At 37.3% G+C, this 26,649-nt stretch overlaps 1 protein-coding gene across 1 annotated transcript; it reads right to left on the bottom strand.

Annotated features, from left to right (window-relative positions):
• Nucleotides 1-4,007: 4,007 nt before the first annotated feature.
• Alb (albumin) lies at nt 4,008-20,676 on the bottom strand. The gene is given in 19 exon segments (XM_037209143.1): nt 4,008-4,157; nt 5,258-5,325; nt 5,893-6,025; nt 7,028-7,251; nt 7,565-7,703; nt 8,838-8,935; nt 9,912-10,044; nt 11,344-11,558; nt 12,518-12,647; nt 14,044-14,141; nt 15,092-15,224; nt 15,854-15,947; nt 15,950-16,036; nt 16,039-16,063; nt 18,502-18,631; nt 19,545-19,569; nt 19,572-19,601; nt 20,600-20,667; nt 20,669-20,676. Coding segments are annotated over 18 exon segments (1,812 nt in total). The 3' UTR covers nt 4,008-4,157; nt 5,258-5,283.
• Nucleotides 20,677-26,649: the final 5,973 nt, after the last annotated feature.

Below are 26,649 nucleotides of genomic sequence, written 5' to 3'. Positions count from 1 at the left end.
CTGCCCTTGACTCCATAATCAATAAATAACACATGACTGTGCTGTCTTCTTAGTGTCAAATACATCATATTCTTAGCCAATTTTTGTATCTTCAACCTCATGAAAAATATAATAATGTTGTGACTGATGATTTAAGGGCTCTGAGGAATCTATATTGATACAAATTAATCATCTTGCCACTATATTCTTTTTATTATGTATTTAATTTATGTCCATAACATCATTATTTATTCTATACCACTGATTATGTCACTATGAATTCTGTTTTCTGTTAACTATATTAGATGTTACTGTTATGTGTCTTTGATGAAAACCATAGTGCATGTCTCTTACTATTCAGATTTCTTTAACATAAACATCTAACAATACCCTTTCTATTCTTGTTTCCTTCTAAAGTCTTGGTCCACAGTCGTAGCACTCCTGCACTGTGCTCAGTGTCGCTGCTCACTCCACTCTTACAGACAAAAAGAAGAACAGTTACAAGGCCTACTGTTAGGTGAGAGAAGTGATTATATTCCTGCAAGGGTAATACCAGCTTGAGGAAACAAAACGTAAACACAGGATAAAAACAAGACAGGGCCAATTAAAAAGGTCTAGGAGTGTGGCAGAGCAGAAGGCTCCAAAGCCCTGGGAAGAGATAGCCACATCACCCCTGACGCCTGTGGGCCACTAAAATGGAGTTGGTGGAGAGATTGGAATGAATGCCCGAGGTAACGTTAGCAGAGAGTGAACTGGGCAGAGGATATTTGCCTCCTTCTCTGCCACCATTTTATACTATCAAAAGAGGCTTCTCTTGCTGAAATATAGAAAAGAGACATGATGGCCCTTTCTGCGCAGTATAAGCCAAAGAATCAGTCGAGACAGAGCTTAAATCCATCTTGTACCCAGTGTAAATGTGATTTGACCCAAAGCAACCCATCACCTTACTAAAGAGAACAGAGAAAAAAAATAAAATTTGCCTAAATGACTGTGAAAAACAATGTTTTGACTAAAACCCGTAAGGTTAAAGACAAAAGAAATTGCATGTAAGTACTGTACTCTAGTTGTTAATAGTTCTCATGGAAATATGAGTCAATAATTCTGAAGCTCTTTAACATATATCCTGGGATTGAACAAATATGTAAATTGAGGGCAGATAGTGGGAGAAAATCCCCACTATCAAAGGAGGAGTTATGGATTAGCAAGAGGGGAAGTTGGGATGAGCCCTGTGGTTCTGAAATGGAGTTAGAGTTATCAGGTGGAACTCATATGCACACACATGATAGATAGATAGATAGATAGATAGATAGATAGATAGATAGATAGATACATAGATACATAGATACATAGATAGATACATAGATAGATACATAGATAGATACATAGATAGATACATAGATAGATACATAGATAGATACATAGATAAGATAGATTACATGTGTGTACATCCACATATATGTATCCATATACTTAATGTTTCTTGGCTCTATTCTCTACAAAGTCATAGAAACAGTGAGCCCTCACTAGTGAGGGACAAAGCCTCTCAGATCTTTGCAATACCGTTCTTTAATGAAAGAAATCAGGGCAGCTTGGAAACGGCTGCTCTAAGGACTGAGATGGAAAACACAGAATCTGCAGCAACTTGTAATGTCAGGAAGCAAAAAAATACTTAAAAATGAAGAAATGCAGTGTATCACTAATCCTAATTGGTCTTAATAAAACTCAGAGCCAGGTATCAGGGTAAATGCCAAAAGATCAGAGAGACAAAGGAACAAGCCACAGCTACCACTCACTTCACCAACTCTTAAGCCAAAAAGAGTTCCTGTCTCCTCCTGCCTTATATTCCTTTCTCCATCCAGCCATATCACTTTTTCTGCTCATTCTCCCTAGGGCTGGGATTAAGGGCATGTGTGCCTCCCAAGTACTGGGAACAAAGGCATAAGATCCCAAGTGCTGGGATTAAAGGTGTGTGCCACCACAAACTGGCCTCTAGGAGTAACTAGTGGCTGGTTTTGCCCTCTGATGTTTGGGAAAGCTTTATTTGTTAGAGCATACATAAAATATCACCACAATGCAGACACCTGAAAGGGATACAATAGCACACCTGAAAGGAGGCCAAACATCCAAAGCTGTGATAATTTGAGTAATAAAATATATAACTGCATTATTGCCCCAAATCCAGAAAGAATATTGTGTTCATTTTGGTATAAATAATTGAATAACTGTGAAGTAAATTTGTCTTCCTGGGGAATTCTACTGAGGCATGTAGATGTCCCTCTTCCAGAAGTTTAATACCTTTCATGCCTCATTTTGTGGGTGAGCTGTATAATGGTTTGCTTCCCCAAAAAGACTATGTAAAGGTAAAAGTAATAACTTCACAGGGAAGATACTTGGCAAACGCACCTTTAAAGAAATAAGTAATTAAACTAACATCCCAGTATTAAATCATATTGACATCATATCATGTCTCCAGTGTGTTATGAGATCAACTTTACATATACATGCACATATACAAACACACATGGGGACACACACACACACACACACACACACACACACACACACACACACACACACACACCAGTGGGCCTGCAATATTCTGGTAGCCCAGCCTTCTGAATCATGAAGCAAAATACAGAGACAAACAGCTAGATGATAGACAGATGGGAATTATCCCCCAAAGGCTGACCTTGCAAAACCAGAGCTGACCTGAGCTCGTTAGTTTCAGATGTTGACTCTATGGGAAGCAGGAGAAGTGGAGGCTCAGGGAAGAGTGCACTGTGGAGCACAAGTCTCTCTAAGTGTGAAGTTCCCCTTTGGTATCTAGGAGTGATTACTGAGGCAGTGTCTTCCAGACAGTGCATCTAGACCTGGCCCCTATTGGTCCAGTTGAATAGCAACTTCTTACTCAAAATAGTCTACTATACTTCCTGGTTTCCACCACACCAGGTCCCAATCTTCACTCTATCCTTCCAGTCTTTCTCCTGTCTTGGATACTTTCATCAGGAAGCCAAAGCACAGGTTGAGAGAGAGGGGAGTGTGGCGTATAAGAGGATTGAAAAGGACCTTTCTTTACATGGGGTCTCCTCATCTTTTCAAGTATCATGCTTTAAATGAAACTATAAAGGATCACTAAGAGCCAGTTGTAGAATAATAGGCACAATTTGAAACCAAGGATATAAAATAAAAATTTCATATGGCTGTAAATGACTATGTTTGTAAATTCATAGACAATGCTTGGGTTAAGTCTACAAAATTCATAGACCAGAGTATATATGAACAATCGCCCCCTAGAACAGAGAAAAGAATCTAGCATCGAAAGTAACTTCTAAATTTTTATACAACTCTTTCACCACCCAACTCTTTTGCTTCATCAATCCAGTGTTCAGCACCCTCCAATCACCCAGTCCCTTCCTCAATCCAATGTCCTTCAGCATCCCTCCAATCACCCAGTCCCCTCTTCCTCAATCCAGTGTCCTTCAGCATCCCTCCAATCACCCAGTCCTCTCTTCATCAATCCAGTGTCCTTCAGCACCCCTCCAGTCACCCAGTCACCTCTTCCTCAATCCAATGTCCGTCAGCATCCCTCCAGATCACCCAGTCCCCTCTTCCAACATTGCTTCTTGAGACTTTATGCTATCATCTCAACTGCAGTAAATTTTTTGATCACTTACTTTATCAGTTCAACAAGCCACTCTTAAAGCCATTCCCGTCCCCTTTGTCCCCAACTCATTCTTAAAGTCCCACTGACAAAGGAAAGCCATGGTTCATAAGCTTTTACTCTCATTCAGAACTCTCATAATGTTGAAATTAGTTTATATGTTCACTGCCCACAACTCAGGAGAATATTGATACTTATTTTCATCAGGTTTCCCATAAGGAGCTATATTCTCTGCTGAAGAAAAGAAGAGAGAAAACTGAGTGCTTCCCGAAGCCTACAAGGCTGTGGAGATGAAGAGCACCTGAGTGCTTCCCAGAGCCTGTCAGAGGGAGCATGCCTTTGGAAAATACAGTCGTGAACAACAGAGTAGATTCTTTTCATTTTTTATTAATTGCAGTACAGAGAAAAGAAGTCAAATGTTTAAAGAAATTTCTGTTCCTTAGGATGTTGATTTCACACCAACAGAAAAGATGAATAAGGCTTGAGTCTTCATGTCTCTCTTTTTTCTCAGGGTAGACTGAAAAACAGAAAGGGAAATGTAAGTGCTCTTTTCAAAATGGAATATGTTTTCCAAGTCTATTTTTAGAAATATTGAATCTCTTATATTTTTGTTGCAATTTTCACCAGTGTAGACAGCCAAAGCATGACCTAGACTTAACTCCCTCACTCAGGGACAGATGATACACTGTTGCCTGTTCTGACACCTGCTCTTCCTCACTGGTCCCATCAGGGCCCTCAAGTGTCAGGTCAGAAGTCTCACCATTTCTCAAAACCTACTTATTCCCTAATTTATTAAAAATGAAAGCTGTCTTCTCAGAATGCAACAAAATTTCCTTTTCCTTCTAAAATGGAAATAATTTTGAAATAACCCTGTATCTGTAGGTTCTTTGCTTGAATACACAATAAGTATGTGTTTTCATATGGAGAAACAATTTTCGTTTGTTATCTTATTCCATTGTTGGTCTGTTTTTTAAATTCCCTTCCAAAATATTTCAAACAAAATTGATCAACATAGCTATGTTTAATTATCTACATTTTCAAAGGAAGCTGTTTTGAAATAGGAATATAAATTCTGTCAAAGCTTGGCGTGTGACACATCAGATATTCGGAAGGAGATCATTTATTATGAAACAGGAACTCCCATAAGACAGCCCCATCGAATCTTCCAGTGAAATGAATTTACAGAAGTATTGGCCCAAACTCTGTAGAATCAACAATACACAACTGTTTTGACTTTTAAAAAAAAATGTTCTTTCATATAGCTTCACTTTTATTCTTAGACTACCCTTGACTGGACTAACATGTGTGACTCCATGTAGTGCATCATGTAAGTCATAACAGAGTCATGATTAAGTCCTCAGCTCTGGAGTGAATTCTGAAGTTTGGCTCCTTCTCTCCCTAGTTTGGCTGCCCCTTGGGTAAATTGCATTGATCTAGATCTTTATGTATTCATTTTCTTATCTGCATATGGAACCCAAATCAGTGAACAAACGTGAGGACCTAAGAGTGGTGGCAGGTGCTAGTCTACATGACTCTTGCCCAATGGTCAGCAAATCTTAGCCATTTTAGGAAAAATGAGTATGATTACTTTTAAAAAAAAATCCCAAATACACTTACCCGAGATGCTTGTGGTTGTGATGTGTTTAGGCTAAGGCAGCTTGGCTTGCAGCAACAAGTTTTGGGCCCTGAACACACACAAAAAAATGATAGACATTAGAAAAATATTAGAAAGACTATTAGAATTTGCACCTCCACAGTTATCAGTGTTAACAAAGTAAATTCACATGTCTTGTATCACTTAACTACAGTTGTCCTAGAACTCTTAAAACAAAGCTCGCCAATATCTGTTGTATCCAAAGGACTAAAGTAAACTCTTGTTAGGGCTTGGGGGAAATGTGAAATGATTCAGACATGTAACTGTAAATGTTCTCCTCTCATGTGAAATTAGTCAATTCAAAACGTAACATTTCAAGACAAGGTTTAAATGAGTTAATGATCCTGGGCTTTACAAATATTTCTATGTTCTTAAGTGTCATAAATTTGGAACTGAATGGCCTTTATAAACATTTTATATGCTACAGTGTGGTAGGACATAAAAATTAAGAACTATGTAAGTCAGGTTGTATTACAGTTCTGTAGTGAACACGATCTAGATTGATCACATTATTCAGCATATGAGTGTCTCAGCCTCAACCTGACCAAATGCACACAAACAGAAACTGAACATATCACAGTGTAAAAAGCTCTGTTACCTCTTCAGAGAAGCAGGCCTCCTTGTCGTCAGCCTTGCAGCACTTATCCAAGAAAGCTGCAAAATCGCCCATCACGGTCTTCAACTGCTCATCTGTAGCCTTGGGTTTGTGCTTCACCAGCTCAGCAAGTGCCCTGCGTTAGGACAGAAGGCAGGAAGAGCAAGGAAATGTTGACTCCCATGCAGAAAACCAAGACAGCAAGATGTGAGGCCCCAGTTCAAGATGACATATCTTAGAGCCAAGTGACTTTGGCTTCCAGGACCAAGCATGCCATTGCCAACCTTAATATTCTTGACTGTGTATGAGGGTAATAAGTGTACTATTACCACAGTTATGTATTAAAAATAAGGACTGGATCAGATGGATAATCAGTGCAAGTCACTCTGGGTTTTATGTAGTTTCCTGAAATTTCCTGAAAAACTTCTCTCATTGCACTTAATATACAGACTATGACTCTCTAACATCTGCCCCATTTGAAGGTAATAATGGGGATAAGAATTTAAACAAGCCAGGCAAGAAGAGCCTGCTGGGTCTCTGTCGTTGATATTTGTAGAGCAAACAGTACCGAAGTAAAACAGTTGTGTGGGGGATGAGTTTTGTAACACGGTCTGGACCACCATCACAGGTCCCCAAAGATGATGACAATCTCTTGCTACATTTCATGATGTTAGAACCTCTCCGAGATCACAGAGGAGTCCACCCTCCTATGTATATTTCCAGCTGTTTCTTTTCCTATTCTCAGAAATCAACTTCTGGCCTTTTCTTGTCTTGGATTCATCATGGAACAATTACAGATAATTATTCATACTTTGAAAAAATTCTCCTATTATATCTATGTCCAATTTTATATCTATAAAAATTCACCAATTAGCTGTTTTAGCATTTTCTACTGTGCCTCGACTGGAATTACATTTTCTGTGGTTTTTATGCACAGTATTAAATATAATGCATATGAAAGATTTTAATATGTTTTTTTCACATAGGAAAAAGTTGACACTCTTTCAACTCAATAATGCCAACATCTAAACAATTCTCTCTAAGGTATATAATCACTGCATCAAAAAAAATTATCCAATTGATGGTTCTCACTGTCTACACTACATGTAGACCTCTGCAATAAGAAAATATGGCTCACGTTTGTTTCTTCATCTGCTTCTCCTTCTCTGGAAGTGTGCATATATCAGCATGGAAGGTGAAGGTCTCAGCTTTAAATTCCTTGGGGACATATGTTTCATCAACAGGCAGAGCAGAGAAGCATGGCCGCCTTTCCACCACAGATCCAGTACAGCACTTGGTGACCTGCTCACTCACTGGGGTCTTCTCATGCAGCACACATACACGGTTCAGGATTGCAGACAGCTAAGGAACAGGCAGGCAGAAGAGCAGAACAGTCACTAGATCACAGACACTTACTTTCTGATGCACTAAAAGAATTGCCATATTGAATTAATAGCTGTGAATTCAGCCTTGATTGCCATAGTGATTTATTTATCTTTGAAACCAAACATATGACTTACAAAAATTATCTTTCAGTTAAATATAGGTGCCCATGTCCCAGCTACCATATACACATGAACATATTAGCACACCCTTGCTCCTAAAAGTTAGATTTGTCAAAGTCTGAAGACAAAAACCCAGCACTGCTAACTTTATCATAGTTTAAAAGACTCACATAGTCCTCCACGCAGGGCAGTCTCTTTTCTTGAGGAAGCACACAGCACTTGCTGCCCACTTTTCCTAGGCTTCTTGCAGCTTCCACAAGAGTTGGAGTTGACACCTGAGGTGCTTTCTGGGTGTAACGAACTAGGAGCCTGTTATAAAAAAAAAATAACTTATATGGTTCCATCCAGGCAGGAAACTGGTCTGGTGTAAAATATTTCAACAAGAGAAAATTTACCCCAAGTCAACTGAGATAGTTTTTACACATGAACCAAAGTTCTTCACTTCCAGGATGATAGCATAGTATTAGAGGAAGATATTGTCCTGAGGAATTAGCTAAGTGGCCATGAAAATTCGCTGGAGCATATAATCTTAGTCTTAGATCTGTACTATAGTCATAAGGAAGTGAGTTACATTTCTCTAGTCTAACAGTATTAATGTACATGGTGCTGCTTGAAATAAATTCTATCACAAACTTACACATATCAACACTATGATAAACTTTAAAAGATGGCTGGTTTAATAAAGACAGCACAAGTATTAAACCAAAGGAACTAATGTGACTGCCTCACACATTATCTAGCATCTAATAACATCTAGTATTTAACAATGCACCATAATAATAAAAGTCAGTGTATGACTGTAATCTACTCAAGTGAAGAAATCATGTCAACTCCAAAGGCTAGAATTAGAAGAATGCTAAAAATGTAAATGACCTGAATAAGGAATAATGTGTCTTCACTTTACCTCCATAGATAAGGTTCTATGGAACTGGGACATTACTCCAGCAGGGCATTCAGTCTCTATCTCTTCTAGGAATGAAATTCCATAGGAATACAATGTCACACATGACTATCAAAATTGGGAGCCCTTATTCATGTATCATTTGAATGTTATCTGAATCTTTTGTTATATTTTTGTGTTCAGCATTTCTATCAATTCTTGAGCTTCTGCTGTCCAAAACATTCTACTTCTTGTTCTACCAAATATCATTCTACAGTTTGCTCATAAACTCTACCTACCCTTCGAAGGATACTCCCAGTTACAAGGTATCAAGATTTCCTATGAGCCCTCAAAACTGTATACTCCCAAGAGACCAGTGTTTTATATTATACAGAGATATAGTCCTCTCCTATAAAGGAAGTTATCTACTCTTCAGAATTTTTGATACATAAGGATTATCAATAATATGTTTTTATTACTAACACCATATACTGGGTGGCCTAAACATTGTTTTAAATAATTACAAATTGACCAAGGAAAAAAATAGCTGAAAAACTACTCACGCATTTTGGAATCCGTACTCGCCAACTTTCTCAAAAAGTTCACAGTTAGCTTTGACTAAGTTCTTAGGCTCTTCTACAAGAGGCTTAAATTCATCAAGCTGCAACATAACGAGATGTGTTTATAGCATCCTTCCTGAGAGCCCAAAGAAGGTTACTTGCATTTCTCCTTTACTTCTGTCCAAAGACACTTCAGGAGATCTTCCCTGTCGTGTCTGTCATATTACATTTAAATTGTTCTTTTTATTTGCAAGGTTACTTGGTGCAAGTCAATAAGAATCTTCAGGCTCTGGAATTGAATGGCTATGTTTGAACCAGGTCACCTGACTTGTTTTCTTGTTCAACATTTCTTCCAATGTCTAAGCTTCAGACGGATCCCCTCTACAGGGGCGTTACATATACTTAACTAGTTCTGTTACCAACTAAGTGGGTGAAATTAAAATCACACTAGTGAACAGCAGACCTTCAAAGGACAGGGCCATCATTTTCAGGCAATTTCTCTAATTGGATCTTGAGGTCTCTGAGATGAGAAAGTCTCTTCCAGACTCAGTCACAGAGGGATGCCTGGAATTCAGCAGCTTCTTTGTAAAATATTATTCTCTTCTGGCCCCAAATAAGTCAGAAACCAGTGTGTGTTGACAGAAACACTTATATCCTCCACAAGAAACTTGCAAGCCTAACTTCTCATAAAATATTATTGCTAATAGTTGACAATTTGGAGAATCGGTTAACTGTCTTTAAATCTAAGTTAAATATGTATTTTAGTTGGCATTTGAATTAACTCTGTATTATTCTCAAGAGTATAAAAAGGGAAAAACTATGATAATGATTTTGTGCAAGTAAAGATTCCTTCCTTTCTTCAAATCTTCCCTTTCTAGAGTGAGTATTCAGGGTTTCCTTATATTTTATCGGTGTTTATCCTATAATGATTAATAACTTTAAGAGCTCAGGCTTGCCTACATTTCAAGAGAATATCTGAATTGACCCATATGTCAATTCTCATTAGTCCATCACTTCCTTTCTCCTTACAGGAAGTGCTGCCAGGAGCTGCTGTGCTCTTGGCCTATGGAAACCTACCACTTTGCCGTAGCATGCAGCAGGATCAGCTTCAGCACAGCACTTTTCCAGTGTGGCTTCATATTTCTTAGCGATTCTCAGCAACAAGGCAACAGAGTAGTCAGGGTGCTGCCTTGAATATTCATTCAAAAACCTAATGAAGATGAACATAGAGAGTTAAATAGATGAGCAAATAATAGACTCACACAAGTAATCTCAATAGTGATTCACATTCCAGGTGTCCTGCAATGGAATGAGTTCCAATGCAGGACACTGAGCAGCAAGAACTTGGGACCAGATATAACTCTTCCCAGGTTCAGCTTTCCCACCACAATGTATTTTACTGTTCTGCAGGGGCAACTTATTAACACTATCAGTGCATTAACCTCCTCCATATAGAAGGGAAAGAAGGATAGCATCTCTCATACAAGGTAGGTTGGGATAAATACATGGCACACTCTGTCAAAGCACACAGAGACTGATGCATATTAAATGCTTGATTCATAGTTATTTTTACTGTATATCTAGTTTGTTTTGAATTATGTCTACAAAGTACGTCAGCAAATGGGTAAATAGAGACAATGCTGAAAGTTCCTTTTTCTTCTACATTTAAGTAAAATCTTTTATTAAGTACTATCTAGTGCATAGGGTACAATCATAATCTAATAATAAAATTATATAATTAATTCTAGCAGTTACTGGAAACATAAGTCATTTGTTATTAATTGTATCCTGTCTCGCTACACTGAGACATTCTGGTCTTTTCAAACAAATATTAAATAGCTAGTATCATATTGATGTTTATATGTATATGTTTGTGTTTTATATACATAAATATCCATATGACACTAGTTTAGATAGATGATAGATAGATAGATAGATAGATAGATAGATAGATAGATAGATAGATGATAGATATCCTTCCTGTAATTACACAGATAGATAGATATAGGTGGACAGGTAAGGAGATAGTAAATAATACATAATATGTTCAAATGCATTAGATAAGAAATATGCTTATAAGAATTATTAAGTGATAAATACAATTTATATACTCATGGAATATTTCTAAAGACTTCCAGAAATATCCCTGTGAAGTAAGGAGCATTGAGTTTATGCTAAATGCATGGATGATTTCATAACAATATTTTAAATTACTTAACATACTTTTCAGGTAAATTTTAAAGGCTGAGAATGACAAGGGTGAACAAATTTCCTGGGAGCCACAGAAGTCATGGTAACTCCAAAGAAAGCTTGATGTAGCTTCCTAATTTATTCAACTCTGCCAAAACTATGAAAGGACCTGGGCATCTTGGCACATGCTTTTAATCCCATCACTTGGGAGTCTAGCCTGGTCTACATAGTGAGTTCCAGGAGAGTCAGAGCTACAAGCACAGTGAGACCCTGTCTCAAAAACAAAACAAAATCTATGAAAGGAAAGGCAAATACTCACTTGCCCAGGAAGATGTCTTTGGCCTCAGCATAGTTCTTGCACACTTCGCTATCCTCAACAAAATCAGCAGCCAATGAAGGCAGATCAGTAGGCATGTCATCATTCTCCACCTCAGCAAGGCAGTGGGATTTCTGCAACACTGGTTTGTCACAGCAAGCCTGCAGTTTGCTAGAGATAGATGCTTGGTTTTCACACATGTACTTGGCAAGCTCAGCCTGTGAGAAAGAAAAATAAATGTTTAGAGAAGTTATCTTTGCTACATTTTTTCTGTACACCTTTGTTACCTGGGTAAATCATATTCATCCTGCTCTAGACCATACACAACCAAAGTGGCTTCTGCAACACATTCCCACCCACACAGTGCTTCAGAGCCTGCAGACTCAAGATGCTGTGACTCAAAGATTCAAGAGAGACTGTTCAGGAACAAGTTGTTTATTTATTTATTTAAATTGATTAGCTTTGATGGTTTATTAACTTTATGTTTCTATGACTGAGAGACTTCAGGTTGTTTTTTCCACAAAATTTAGTGCTATTTTTCCAAGTATTCTCCCAAAATCAAGGTACATATTTTAAAACTAAATAACTTGTTAAAATATGAGGCATAATTAAATAATGAGTAATGAGCAGGATTACGGGCCCTGCTTACATACATAACATATCAATCTTAAGTTTTCCAGGGTTATCATAGCAGAAGAAGATTTGGTTATATTTTTAATCTTTTTAAGGGGGAAATGAAAGAGATAATAGTACAACTTTGGAGAAAGTGAGGTCACAGCAAATATTTATGTACTTCACACACAGTTAATTAGGGGAAAGACTATGGAAGGTATTAGGGCGTCATTCTTTAAAAGCCTCTCCAATCTGTGGGGTCTCCAGCCCTGCTTCTCTCCCAAAACATCTTAGAAATCTACATTTGTAACTGTTCTCTTTCCCTTTAAGCCTCCTCAGAATGTGGCTGAACAGAGGAGTTTTGGGTCATGTAACAATTCAGAAAACTGTTCTGTTTTGTTCTGTTTTTTTGTTTGTTTGTTTGTTTGTTACTGGAAAGTGCCACAAAACAAGGAAACTTGGTGGAATAAAGGAGAGCCCAGAGACCATGTCAACCACCATCAGTGTTCACCGATGCAGGCAAACACATCCACTCAGTGACTGTGAGCATGCAACAACTCTTTACCCTGTCGTCTGCGCATTCAAGCAGGTCGCCATGGCAGCACTCCTGGGTGATTTTGGTAAGGTCTGTTGCCAATTTGCTAATTTCTGTGAAGTCAGCGTTGGGGAATTTCTGGCTCATACGAGCAACTGCCCTAAAAAGAAAATTTCCCCATCAAAGAATTATTATCATGTTGTGTTTGTAAGCAGTGAAAAGATACCATTTATAACAAGGAAATTCAAAACTGAAATGAAGAAAATTATAAAAATTCACTCTTTCTTGCAATGCTAGTTCTGACACAATAGTTAATAGTTACATTTCCTTTGGCAGAATTATCTACTGAAAGAATGTGGTGGTGTGTGGGAAGCTAATGCCTCATAAAATTAAAATCAAAGAGGAATTCCTAAAAGGGGTGGCTGTCTGAGGGGCATCAAGTTTTGAGTCCTCACCTGGCTTCTGTCTCTGGGTTGGTCACATCTTAGCAATGTGACCACAAGTAGGCTTTAGATTTTAAAGTGTTACAACACACTAAATTAAAAGATCCATGAAGTTAAATTACATAATGACATGACAGTGTTTTCTTATCTGGAAATGAAGATTCATCATCTTTTGTCTTAATTAAGACATACCTTTCTGAATTCTAAATGTCTGTGGAGGGAAAAAATTCTCGAACTTCTAGAGAATTAGAGAGTTTTTATCATGGATCCTTCTGCCAAGAAACTGTTCCAGCAGACAGCCTCTAAGCTCTATGGCAAGATGTAAAAAGCCAAGATATTCGTTATTTCAAAAATAATTTTCAATTCTATAGCTCTGATAAAGAAACTTATTTGCAAGAACCAACCATAGCCCATGTAACAGTGTGTTGTTTCATGTTGGAGTTGCTATATGTATTGATCTGATTGGCTTTAAGAATTTGGATAGCAGGAACAACTTAGTGAGGACAATTCCTGCTGACAGTCTCTAGAGAACATGCACAGTGTCTGTCATCTCCATTTTCTCTCCTGTTGGGTTGATTCATTATTGACAAACAGGAGAGGTGCTAAAGGGGCAGGCACATTTTTCTTGACTTATATATTAAAGGATGCTCCCAGACTCAGCTACATAACATAAAAGCAAGAGAGGGTGGAGCAAACACATGAGATTAGGGACAGAATTGGAGTTGTAAGAAAAGTCAAAGTAATAACTCCAACTTGGTTAATGGCTGAATTCTATTATGCAGACATTAAACAGTCAATTTCTGATTGAGGGAAATAAATTAAGTAAATTAATTACATTGACTGCGACTGTATGTTTTTAATCTTTTAAAATGAGATTCCTAGTCTTGATAAACAAATGGGATTTAAATACCTGTCTTCTGTTAGACAAAAAACAAGCCTTCTAAGTTCTTTGACAATTTAAAACAAAAACACTGAGACAAAATTGTCAAATTATTATGGTTATTCTGATTTCACCTCTATCAACCTTTTGTGAAGTATGTTATAAATGCACAATCTTGTAAATTGGACATTTATCATTATCAAGATGTGAACTGTGATATAAAAAACATGTACCATGCTTTGAAAGCTCGCTCTCCATATTTCTGAATACTGGAGCACTTAAGTCTCTGCTGGACAGATGAAGACAACGCTTTCTCCTTCAGAGCATCAAGCTACAAAAAGAAATCCAGTTGAAAAAATTTGGAAAAGGCAATTTCTACACACACAAACACACTTGCACGCGCGCACACACACACAACACACCTTCAAAACTTCAGACATGCTATGTCAAAATAACTTGTTTGGGTGGGGAGTTGAAATCAGGACCTTGTGTGTGTTAGGCAAGGGCTCTGCTACTGAGTTGCACTTCCATCCAAATAAAAAATTTAAAAAATAATTTACACCTGAATTCACAAGTACTCCTTTTGACATATGATTATTTTGATACCTAAGGGAACAAAAATCAGTCTGGTCATAGTGGAGGATTCTAGATACTTAAAAGCAGTATAGAGATATTTCCAGGGGCAAGGTCCTGATATGTACCCAGGGAATATATATATATATATATATATATATATATATATATATATATACCTGTAGTGACTTTTTAATTGTGTGACTAATTCATCTAAGTCCCTATTTCATCACCTTTCATAAAATGAGTAAGTACCTAAAAAAAACAAATGATTCACATAATAAATATTGATGAAGAAAGGAATGGACTCCAACATCTATCCTCAGTAAAAAGCACTGCTTTGAATTTTATCTCCATTAAAATGCCTCAAGGAAGGACTAAAAAATAAAAAGGAAAAAAAAAAAAAGAACTAGCCCTTGCTGTCAGTGTGACAAACGCTATTACACTCCAGAAGTCACCACCATAAAAGAGTGGGAAGACAAGTAAACACGCATCCAAGAATTCCCTCTCTAGACCATCACTGCTAAATCTCAGAAGGAAGAAAGGTATTAGGACTAAAAGCCATTGGTAACGTAAGAGGGAAGAAGGTTTTCTAATGACATAGAGAAGTCTCATTCAGAGATTCAGATTTCTAAGTCAACCGTAAGACGGTCAAATCTCTGGGTTTGGTATACAGAGCAGTTCTGTCCCCATCTCCCCAAGGGTCACCTTTGGTGTCAAGCAGGCAGCTTTGTCAGCTTCTGCACAGCACTCAGTCATGATGGCATTGTACTTCTCAGCATAGTAAAGGAGCTCTGGGCCATAGAAGTAAGGATGTCTTCTGCCAACTTCGTACAAATAGCTGAGTTATGGAAAAAGAAGAAAGCAGGCAATCATTTCCCACAGCACATAACACTACAGAAATGATCACTCAACCCAAACCAAAGATTTGTAATTGACCAAGTTTACTCATTGTGGCCATGAGTGATGGTCTGTCTCTGTTGTTCTCAAGTGAGAGAAGGCAGATTAAATTTGTGTATGTGTGCAAATATTCACATGTGTATATTTTCAGTCAGTAATTAAATTTGGGTGATGTAACATTGCTGACTAAAATGAAATTGATCCAGAACATGAACACTACACACACACACACACACACACACACACACACACACACACACATACACACAACACACACACACACACACACACACACACACACCACTTCAGAATACTTTACAACTTCTCAATCTCAGATTTTTCCCACGGGCATATATCTGTTTTCAGGATCAAAAATATCCTTGTTTTGTTGTATTATCATTGTGCATACTTTTATGCTATCAAATATTATATTTTTAAAAATCACTTCAAGGTAAAACCTTCCCAGTCTTGAAGTTGGATATTTGGGGTTTTGATGACTACTAGTGTAAGTGTTCCTGGCAGAGCTATTGCTCAGTTTTTAATTTAAAACATAGATATCTGTTTACTTACTGTCCCATAAATGAGGCAGCGTTTTCCTGAAAGGAGGTGCACATGGCCTCAGCCTCTGGCCTCACAAAGGGGGGCAGGTTGGGGTTGTCATCCTGTGCTGCACGAAACACTCGTTTCTTTCGGGTTCTTGTTTCGTACAGCAGTCAGCCAGTTCACCGTAGGTTTCACGAAGACTTGGAAGGAACATAGCTTGTCTCCAAAAAGAGTTTGCTAAGTGGGAAACAGAAGGTGTCAAATTCCTGCCCGTACCTGACTTTCTCTATAACCAAAGAGCAATGTAAAAAACTGAATGTGCAGATAAAACTTGATTAAGAAAGTAAGTACCCCGAGTGTAGGTATATAGATGATATGTGCCTATACTGAAACATCACATGACACCTTGAAATATATACAATTTTATGTTTTTGTATACCACTTAAATAAATTTAAGTATGAAATTTTGTTAATGATATAATTTTTTTGAACTCTGAAGCAAAAGAAAATCATATGAAATCCAGATATTTTCCTCTCGCTGGTCTATTTTGGGGTAATTTTCATAATAGCCAAGTGCACAATATTGTATTTGGTGAATGAAACAGAGAAACAAATAGTTAATGGCCTTAAGGAATGTTGCCTTACATGTTTTCTATCTGGCACTAAAAGCTAGAAGAAAAGTCACTATAATAAAAAAAATAAAATCAGTGGAAGCTAGGACTTGAGGGAGCTTGTGAATTCATGCTCAGGAGCAGCGTATTCACACAACTTCTCATGTGATCTGCTCCTTTTGAAGAAGCCCAAGGTTTTGGTAGGTTTCCTGTCAAACTGAGGAATAACACAATCTACTATAAATAATAACTGCATTAAAATGCAGATATCCTCTTTATTCTAGAAACAACGCCCATCCAAAGGACTTCATTTGTTAAATAATCCTTCCCTTCCTCATTAATTTTTATTACAAGTCATTTAAATACATGGAAATTTTACTGATCTAAACAGAATTATGAACTTTCTAACATGTACTTTTAGGAATATCAAGGTAGAACTGTAATATTTTGCGTGAATCACTAACTCTGCAATGAGAGGAAAAGGTTTCCAGAAGAAAGCAAAAAGAAAGGGCCTAGAGATACATTTGAAGAAAGGCTTTGCCTATAAATTAATCAGTCAGAGAAGCTCAGGCCTCAGGTTTTGAAGTCCTACACATAAAGAGCAGAACTTCTTCTAAATGACTGAAAACCCACTTTTTAACTATGTATAAAATATTCATGTCCCTAAAAAAAAAATAAAGAACTATACTATAATTTTATCCAAGTAACCAAATTGCATAGAAATCAACTGATGCATTCTGAAGATGAGCATAGTACCATTATGTCAAGAAAACATTAGCCCTCCAAGGCTACTGTAGAATTGCCTGTAATAATCAAAATGTATAAAACAACCTAAACAGCCACCAGTAGATGAAAGGATAAAGAAAATGTGGGTGGAGAGGTAATAGTGTGTGTATATACACTAGGGATTACTCTCAGCCTTTAGAAGAGGAACATTCTGCAACTGGCACCAACATGGGCAACCTGGAGGACATGTTGGTAAGTGTAATAAGCAGTCATAGAAAGATACATTCTGTGTAATTCCACTCAGATAAGATACCTAAAACAGTCCAATTCACAGAATCCAAAAGGAGTGTGATAGCTGACAGAGAGAGGAGGAACTCAGTTACTGATCATTCTGGCATAGCCTCTCAGTTATAGCAAGACAAATTCCACAGATGTGCTTGATGGTATTGTAGTTATTTGTCAACTACAGTGATAGGGTAGAGGGCTCTCACCACAAAAAAAAAAAATAATCAATACATAAAAGCATACTATTCCTATTTGCCTCTGTGAACAGAAATCAGATTTTAGAGCTTGGAAAAAAAACTGTACAAATAACAAATTGCCATTAAAATATATAATTGCTATCTGTAGCTTCCAAGAATTTTTAACTTGTGAGCATGGCTAGAATGTCTCCACTGACTTGCAACTTTGATCATTTAATAATTTTTATCACTTCTTTTCTTATTTGAAATTACTTTATAATTACATTCATTTCTTCTTCCTTTTCTCCTCCACACCTGCCCACATATGCTCCCTTATTCTCTTTCAGATCTATGACCTCATCTCTCATTAATTATGTTACATAGATAGATAGATAGATAGATAGATAGATAGATAGATAGATAGATAGATAGATTTCTAAATAGAGCCTGTTGCTCTGTATAATGTTACTTGTACGCATGTTTTCAGGGCTGACCATAGTATTGGAACTAACCAATTGGTTCTCTCTTCCCTGCAGAAGCCAATTTCTTCTGCTCTTGGCATTCCTTGTTTGCCTGAAGTTCTTTGTGTAGGATTGAGGCCTTGTGGTCTTTCATGCACCCTGGCACGTCTATTGTGCTGTCACTGTTAAGGTCACATTTGCCAGTCATGTTGGTGGGATTTTTGAGTCTAGCTTGTGACATTACTAGGAGACAATCTCATAGCAAAATCCTGTTCTCTGGCTCTAAACAATCATTCTGTCCCTTTTCCAGAGTGTTCCTAGGCCTTAAGATGTGGAGAGAAAGTAGTTGTTTTCCCTTGAAACACTCGGAATTACATAAAAGAGGCAAAAGGATCCTCAAAATCAGATGTACTTACAATTGATTTGTCACAGTTTGCAGCAGACTCATCAGCAACACATGTTTTTGCAAATTCAGTTATTTCATTCACTAATTTCACATGTTCTTCATATGGGCATTTCTGGAGATGCTGGCAAGGGTAACCAGGACTCTAAATACAGATAGAAATAAAACTTTACTATGAAGTAGTTGGCTTTCCTAAACAGCAAATTGTGTACGTGTATACCATCTATATTTTGTCTATCTTTCTTACAACTATCTAGAAAGCCTATTCCTGTCAGCTGTTCTCTGAGACATAACCAGGAAGAGGTGCCTTTCCAAGCAAAAAGAGCATGGATTCCTACCATGCTTAAGTATAGACACATATGTGTGTCAGTAGATTTATGAACATGGGACAAACAAGCAAACTATGTTCTAAATACATTTCATTGTCAAGGCTAGACATTATGAAAGTCCTTTGAGTTATTTCTCTTCTAATCCATATACTCTGTTAATCAGGGTATATGACACTATTGACCTTTTAAACATAAACTTCTCATTTTCACTATATTAAAACATTTTGGAGGTTGGGGATGTGACTTTATTATAGATCACTTGTTTCACAAGTGTGAGTCCTTGTACTACAAAGACAAAATAATCTTCTCAAAATAACGTGGGGTTTATTGTGTAAAGAAGAATTATCAAGTTAGCCTCTCAAGGAGCTATATATCATAGACCTTTCTAGAAGCAAAACTAAGATTCCATTCTTCACAAGTTTAATGTGGGCTCCAGAATCTCATTCTCCAGTAAAGCAGCCATTAGCCCAAGTGGATAGATATATTAAACTAAAAGTTAATGTATACTCCTCATTGTACCTTGCCATGTTTCAAGTGCCAATAACCATGTGTCTCTGGCTGCCATGTTGCTCAGGCACAGGTCCACACTTTCTCCTCCAACAGAGACAGTTCTGTTGGACAGAGCTGCCTAGCGATTTTGCATGCTCAAGGTGGGAAAAAGGCAATTTACCAAATGGAAGTGATATTACCAGAAACAGTAAATTGACTTTCAACATTTTAACATTACAGGCCTTTGAAATATTGTTCTCCAAATCATTAAACCGATGAGCAATCTCACTCTTGTCTGTGGGAACAGGAAGACAAAAACCAACAAAACATATTTTTAAAGATTGACAACAATAACTGATTATAATGCTGCTTTTCATACTTCTTTCCACACTTAAGCTATTCCTTTACTTTAAGACACTGGCCTCTGATTCTTACAAAAATAAAATGAATCTGCCAATGACTCCTTCCTTCTACATTTAAAGAAACTAACCCTTTTGTAGTGGGTAGCCATTCCAGCTTTGATCTGGAAGTTCCAACCCCATTGAGTCTTTGGTAACTGTCATGCCTACAGGGCGGGCCAAGAGAGGACCCTGAAGACCCAAGATCCAGATGTGCCAGCTCTCTTGGTTCTGGACCCTGGACTCTAGAGGTAGACCGAGCAGAGTTCTTCAGAGAACACTGCCAGACTGTGCTACGTCTTCCCAGACCCTGTAACCTACCTATCCCTTCATTTGTAAGTTATGCACTAAATAACCTCCCTTTTAACTACGTGGAGTGGCCTAATAATTTCACCAATACCTTGCATACCAGAATATTACTTTTAAAACTAAGTGTTTATAGTTTTACATTCAAACCTGAGTCAATGCTTTTGTCATGTATCTAAGGATCTACTAAGACAATCTGAAATGAAAGTAAATACAAATGGAAGCTCCGTCATAAAATTAACAACACACACGTTTAGGTTTTAGTATAGCATGTTTAGAGTAAACAGGCCTTCAAGACAGTGAAGATTCTAGCCTCAGCTGTATTCAGTATAGCTTAAGTCACTCAGCCTAGCATGTCTTCAAAATTAAAAGAAATGTAAAACAAAACTTTAAAAAAAATCCCACATTATAGTCACCTAAGGTGTCTAAGATGTATTAATAATATAACCACACAATGGTTCTCAGATGAAAAAAATAATCAAAGTCTAGAAATAAGCACTGAAGGAAACCTCAACTCTCTCAAAAGGCAGGGCTTCCATTACTAGGAAACTAAGATAAAAGTAGAGCAGTAAAAAAATAAAATTCTTACGTGCATCTCGACGAAACACACCCCTGGAAAAAGCAGAGCCGGAGACAAAGAGGAGGAGGAGGAAGTCACCACTTCATTGTGCCAGAGGCTTGTGGGGTTGATAGAAAGGTGAGATGTGTGGAGGGAAACCTGCTCTAATATACTTCTTTAACCAATAACTGCAGATATTAACCAGACTCAGCTCTCATTTCATTGGTTCCTTCCCAATTACAAAATCATACAATCTTTGCCAAAAAGTTGTTTGACCAAATCCCTTGCGTGTGTTTGCCATCTGGGGCTGTTTCCCAGAAGACTTTGTCAATTCATTAAAGTTATGTAAAACATCAAATTTTACATAAGCGTTTAACTGTTCACAACTCTCGTTCTTACTGTGTTACTGCATCTCCATTTGAACATTTTTGGTTTGGGCCTTTGCATGGAAACATGATGTATTTTAAAAGCTAAGAACTGAATTGCATATATTCTTATTCCAAATATGCTTTTATCTTTTGATAATAAAGAATTTAACATAGGAGGGGGTACTAATTATAGGGTTTCCATGTCTTTCTCATCCTTTCAAAATTAGAATCTCCATAAGCCCACATTCCTCAAATGTCAACTGAGAAAAGCCAGAGCAATAATAATCATGAAGCATGTTTATAAGTTGTGTGTCACCATCCCAGCTCTGGCTGTGTGTGAAACAGGTCTGCATGGAAATTTTTCATCTGATGTGAATCTCTTTCTGGGATTTTTTTTTAGAAGAGACAGTAGAAGAACACACACCTAAATGACAGTGATGATGGTCTTTGCCACTGTGACATACTTCATCTGACACAATAGAAAGATAATTAGTAGTAGATCAGTTGTCTTACCTCGAAAAATGAGTTTGTCAAGATAGTCATCCAAATTGTTCCATGGTACCTAGATGTACAGAGACCACTGAGTGGCCAGAAAAGCATTCTTTTTTTCATATCTAGTTAGACAATTGAAAGAATTGACTTTCTATGACCTCATTTCATATCCTCATATTCAGGACAGTGTGTTAATTATATGACCAAATGCAGGTGATATCAAACACAAATAATGGAGGAGAAGGAACAAGTGTTTTCTTGCTGTTTTATGATTCAAAGCCATCCTGAAATGAAATAATCATTAGTTTCTGAAGACACAGATGAACAAAATGTAAAAGAAATAATTCCTCGGGAGTGGGAGGTTGAGCAAAAACTAGAAAATAAAGAAACTACAGAAAGAAGCTATTGTTTCTTGACAAATTATGAATTTCTCTTTAAACTTACTAGAAAGAGTAGTCACTATTTATTTGAAGTCAGTAGTCATGCTTGCTCTGTTCTAGTGAGAGTCTGGAGCATGAGGAAGTATGTATTACTTAAGTCCTTGAATATATTTGTATTGCTAATTCACAAATTCAGGCTTTTTACACACACATATACTATGTATATGTATATATTTTTATGGGTTGATAATTGAGTAGAAAAATTATCTGCATATCTAATTTGCATTTATATTGTAGTCTAATCATAAATACCAAAGTCTAAAAAAAAAAATCAAATTTATAATGGACTAGGAGCTTAAGTTTATTACTGACTGATGAAGCTCCAATAAATTTAAAATACAAATGAATAACAACTGAATCTTTTCATCACTGTATTAATTCAATGTTTTACATGTGCATATCCTAATTAATCATTAGCAGCAGAGAATGAAAGGGCTTAATTCTTTCCACTATCTCTATGCTTAAATTTCAGCTCAACTGATAAGAAACGCTTGCATTTGGTAAAAAAAGAATTCATACTTACTTTTGAAAATCCTGCCATTAATTCTGCATGGATATTCTACACTGAGAGGAATGAAGCACATAATCGTTAGTTATTTCTAAATGTTCCTATTATTCAAGTTTTAAACTCTCTGGTTAGTCTGTCACAGAAGAGTTTGGCATGACATAAATGCAAAATTTAAACAGTTTTAAATATGGTTTAGAGAATCTAGTTCTGAGTAAATAGAAAATTAGCTGAGATGATTTTTAAGTGTTTCCTCATGCTTGTGGAGACTTCAAAAATAGAGAGTAGTTGAGAAAATTCTTTGTTTGAAAGTGTAATTGTGTGCTCATCATTTAGAAGTGGAAAAAAAGAAAAAAAAAAACCCACTCCTGTTGAAACCCAATATGACTAGGAATTAACCCTGAGCTTCAGTCCTTTGGTCCTGTTTCCCATTGTCTTGTTGGATGTTTGTTGTTTTGTTTTGCTTTCACTGATTTTGATAGAATGGATTGAAGGAGATGGATTATCTCTTTGGAATTTTTTTTACTTCCTTGTCACCCATTATAACCTTAAAACAGCTCTCTCTCTCCTCTCTCTCTCTCTCTCTCTCTCTCTCTCTCTCTCTCTCTCTCTCTCCCCCTCCCTTCCTCCCTCCTCCTGATTTCTAAAACCTCTCATAAATTCTTTCAAGGCAGCCTTGCCTTCCGTCTACCAAGCTTGGTCCAGCCTACACGTTTCTTCCCCCATGATCCTATGGTACTTCTGGACCTCTTCTTGGAAATATAATGTGTCCAGGAAAATAAGACAACAATATCTAATAATGTCCTCAGGACTTTACCACATAGTTTCTAAAAGTAGTGATATTACCTGTATCCATTCTAAAATATAGGAAATTTGACTAAATTTGGAAGAAAATAAGGGACACAAAACATGTTCTCAGTCTTTTTCTATAATTCAGTATATATATGCAGATCTCACCTAGTCTGAAAGGCTAGAAATGCCTTTAAAAAAAATAAAGTAAGTAAAATGGAAGATCATTATGCATAAAACTCTACTACTGAAACATAAGCAAATTAATTTCTCATTCAGTTATGAAAATACATTTTAATAAAAGTCAAAAATGTCCAAGATATTTGAGTTTATATCGTTTTCTATGCAAATACATTATAACTCAAACATTAATTGTCCCTCATCATTGCCAATAGTAAGGCTTCAATTCTCCCAAAATATCACTTGAATTATTGAGAAATACAGATTATGTGCAAAGATTTCCTGGAGATAAAGAAGTTTATATCACAAAAAAAAAATCTCACCTTAGACAGGTGGATCCCATCAGTACTAGGCACTGATTTCCAGCACATCAGCAGATAGAGCTGATGGAAGGCATGCCATGAAAGGTGTTTAAGTAACAGCCAACTCAGTGGATAAATCCAGAAACTCCTGGCTCTTAGATTGGCAAATCATTCTGATCAGTTTCCTAGGAAAGCAGTGGCGGAAAGTTCTGAGTTCACAATTGACAGGTCTGGCTTAGAATGCTGATCCTCATAAACCGCCTGTTCCTAAACACCGGTGCCTCTAGAAAAGTTCAAGAACAGCCCAAATGTAACTCAACGGCTGAGGTTCTTTGGGTCTGTGTAGTGCTGGGTATCAAATGCAGGGTCTCATGCCATGCCGGGCAAGTGCTCTACCACTAGGTTATGACTCTACCCTTAAGTATGGAACTGTGGGTGGGGTCCTTCAGCTGTACTTATGTGACAGACACATTTAACAGTGGTGTTTTGATACTATCAAGAGCAGACATTGTTTTAAGATAATGACATTGACAAGCAGTTTGAACAGTACTAACTGACAAGAATGACTGCAGTAGGTGGGACATCATTGACAACAGGGTCCAGCATTGCTTTTATTTATTTTTTACACTTTGGGCAGGGACTTAATCACTTAAATATATGCCTGTGAAGGTGATGCACAGTGTGGTGAATAGTGGCCTGTCAGAACTAGAGCAATTGAAGGGTAAAGATTCGGAGAAATTGACTAAAGTGACACCAAACTCCTCACCCCTTGACTGTCAAAGTAGATGAAGATTTTTAAAAACAGGAGAACTTAGTAACATGCTCTCTGTGGTTAGATTCCATCAGGTAAATAAAGACACTGCAAGAGAGTTAATGACCACATTCACCTGGGATACTGTGGAGATGGAGAACCCAGAACCATTTGGAGATAAGACAATTCACAACCATGTGCAGAACTCCAAAAAGTGAGTCAGGACCTTCTCTGAAAACTTCCATTCTGAGAAGTTTGATAGGAATGTGGGAATGTAAAAGTGGATATGAGTAAAGAGCAGATTTTGTTGGAAAAGGAAGCTGAGCTCTGCCACAGAAGACATCATTGTGCCATGCCTGCAGACATCCTATAATCCTAGTACTATTGAAGACAGAGATCACAAATTTCAGGCCAGCCTGGGCTATATAGTGACAGAAATTCTATCTCAAGAAAAAAAGAACACTACAATGTAGACTTAGATGCATATGAGTATACAGAGCTAGCCTCCAAGGACAGGGCCAGTGAGAAAATGGTTTCTGGAACTAAATGGACTCAGCAGGTTGTATATTTATATTCATTTTATATATATATATATACAATATATATATGTAACAATAATAATTAAAGAAAAAACTCATGAATTTGAGAGGGAGTAGAGTGCAAACTAAGGAGGGATGGAGGGAAGAAAGGGAAGGAACAAAATCATATAATACAGTACACATACATGAAAGTAAACAAGTATTCTAAATGGCTCTTGGAGCGTTGGTGTGTGTGTGTGTGTGTGTGTGTGTGTGTGTGTGTGTGTGTGTGTGTTTCATGGACACATTTTCATTGTACATTGTTCTGACTTACATAAGACACCTTTGTATCAGTATGTAGTAAAATATGAGTTTAGTCTCCCTGTTGCTCCTATATGCTGCCCTCTTATCCATTTTATTGCCCCTCCCATTGGTCTCCTTTATTCCTCTAGATGGTGTCACTTCTGTTTTTCTGTCATGTATACATACATGATTTTGTATATCTGCATAAAATCTAGGAACCACAAATGAGAGAGAACACATTATTTGTCTTTCTAAGACTGACTTCACTCACTCAACACAACTGTCTCCAGTTGTAGTCAAACCTTGGAAAACGTTGCTTCATTCTTTATAGCTGAGAAAAAATCCAGTGTGTGCATATCCCTCCTTTTCCTTCTCCATTCCTTTGTCGATGGACTCCAAAGCAATCCATGAGCATACAGGGATTTCTTCTTCTAGTGTCCTCTTCGATTTTTTTTTCAGTGTTTTAAATTTTCACTGTAAAGGATCTTTTCCTTGATTAGGTTTATTGCAAGGGTTTGTTTTTTTCTAAGTCAACTGAGAATGGGGTTGTTTTGTGATTTTATTTGCACATTGTCTGTCTACAGGCAGCCTACTGATGGCTGTAGATTAGTTTTCTATCCTGCACCTCACTGAAAGTGTTTATCAGATCTAAGATTTTCAAATGGAGTCTTGGGTCTTCTCTCTCTAGAACCACATCTGCACACAGGGATAGTCTAGCTTCTTTTCATACCCACATCCTCTCTCTTTTTGTTTTATTTGCTTTGGCTAGATTTCAAGCACCATTTTGAATAGAGTAAAGATAGTAGGAACTTTGCCTTGCTTCTTATTTTAGTAGGAATGCTTTAAGCCCTTCCCCCTACTTCAGCATGTGTTTCATGATATTGTTGGAAAGTGTCCATCACATTTTGAAGATGTGTTTGATAGTAACTATTCACAGTAGCATTATTCATAATAGCCAGAACCTGGAAGCAGCCTAGATGCCCTCAACGAAGATGGATAAAGAAAATGTGGTACATATACAAAATGGAGTATTACTCAGCTAAAAAAAAAACATTGACGTCATGAAATTTTCAGGCAAATGGATGGAACTAGAGAATATCATCCTGAGTGAGGTACCCCGGACTCAGAAAGACAAACATAATATGTACTCACTCATAAGTGGATAGTAAAGCAAAGGATAATCATACTACAACCCATAACTCCAGAGAAGCTAACTAACAAGGAAGACCCAAAGAGGGACATACAGATCACCATGAGAAGGGGAAACAGAGATCTCCATCAGTAACTGGGGATGGAGAGGCAATAAAGGGGAGAACAACAATGGTGAGGGTGCCTTAACTGGCTTACCCTGGTAATCAAATTGGTGAATACCCTAACTAACTGTCCTTATAGAGCCTTCACCCAGTAATTGATGGAAGCAAGTGCAGAGATC

This window comes from Peromyscus leucopus, chromosome 10, assembly GCF_004664715.2.
Source record: "Peromyscus leucopus breed LL Stock chromosome 10, UCI_PerLeu_2.1, whole genome shotgun sequence".
Taxonomy (NCBI): domain Eukaryota; kingdom Metazoa; phylum Chordata; class Mammalia; order Rodentia; family Cricetidae; genus Peromyscus; species Peromyscus leucopus.
This window is presented reverse-complemented; position numbering and strand designations above follow the sequence as displayed.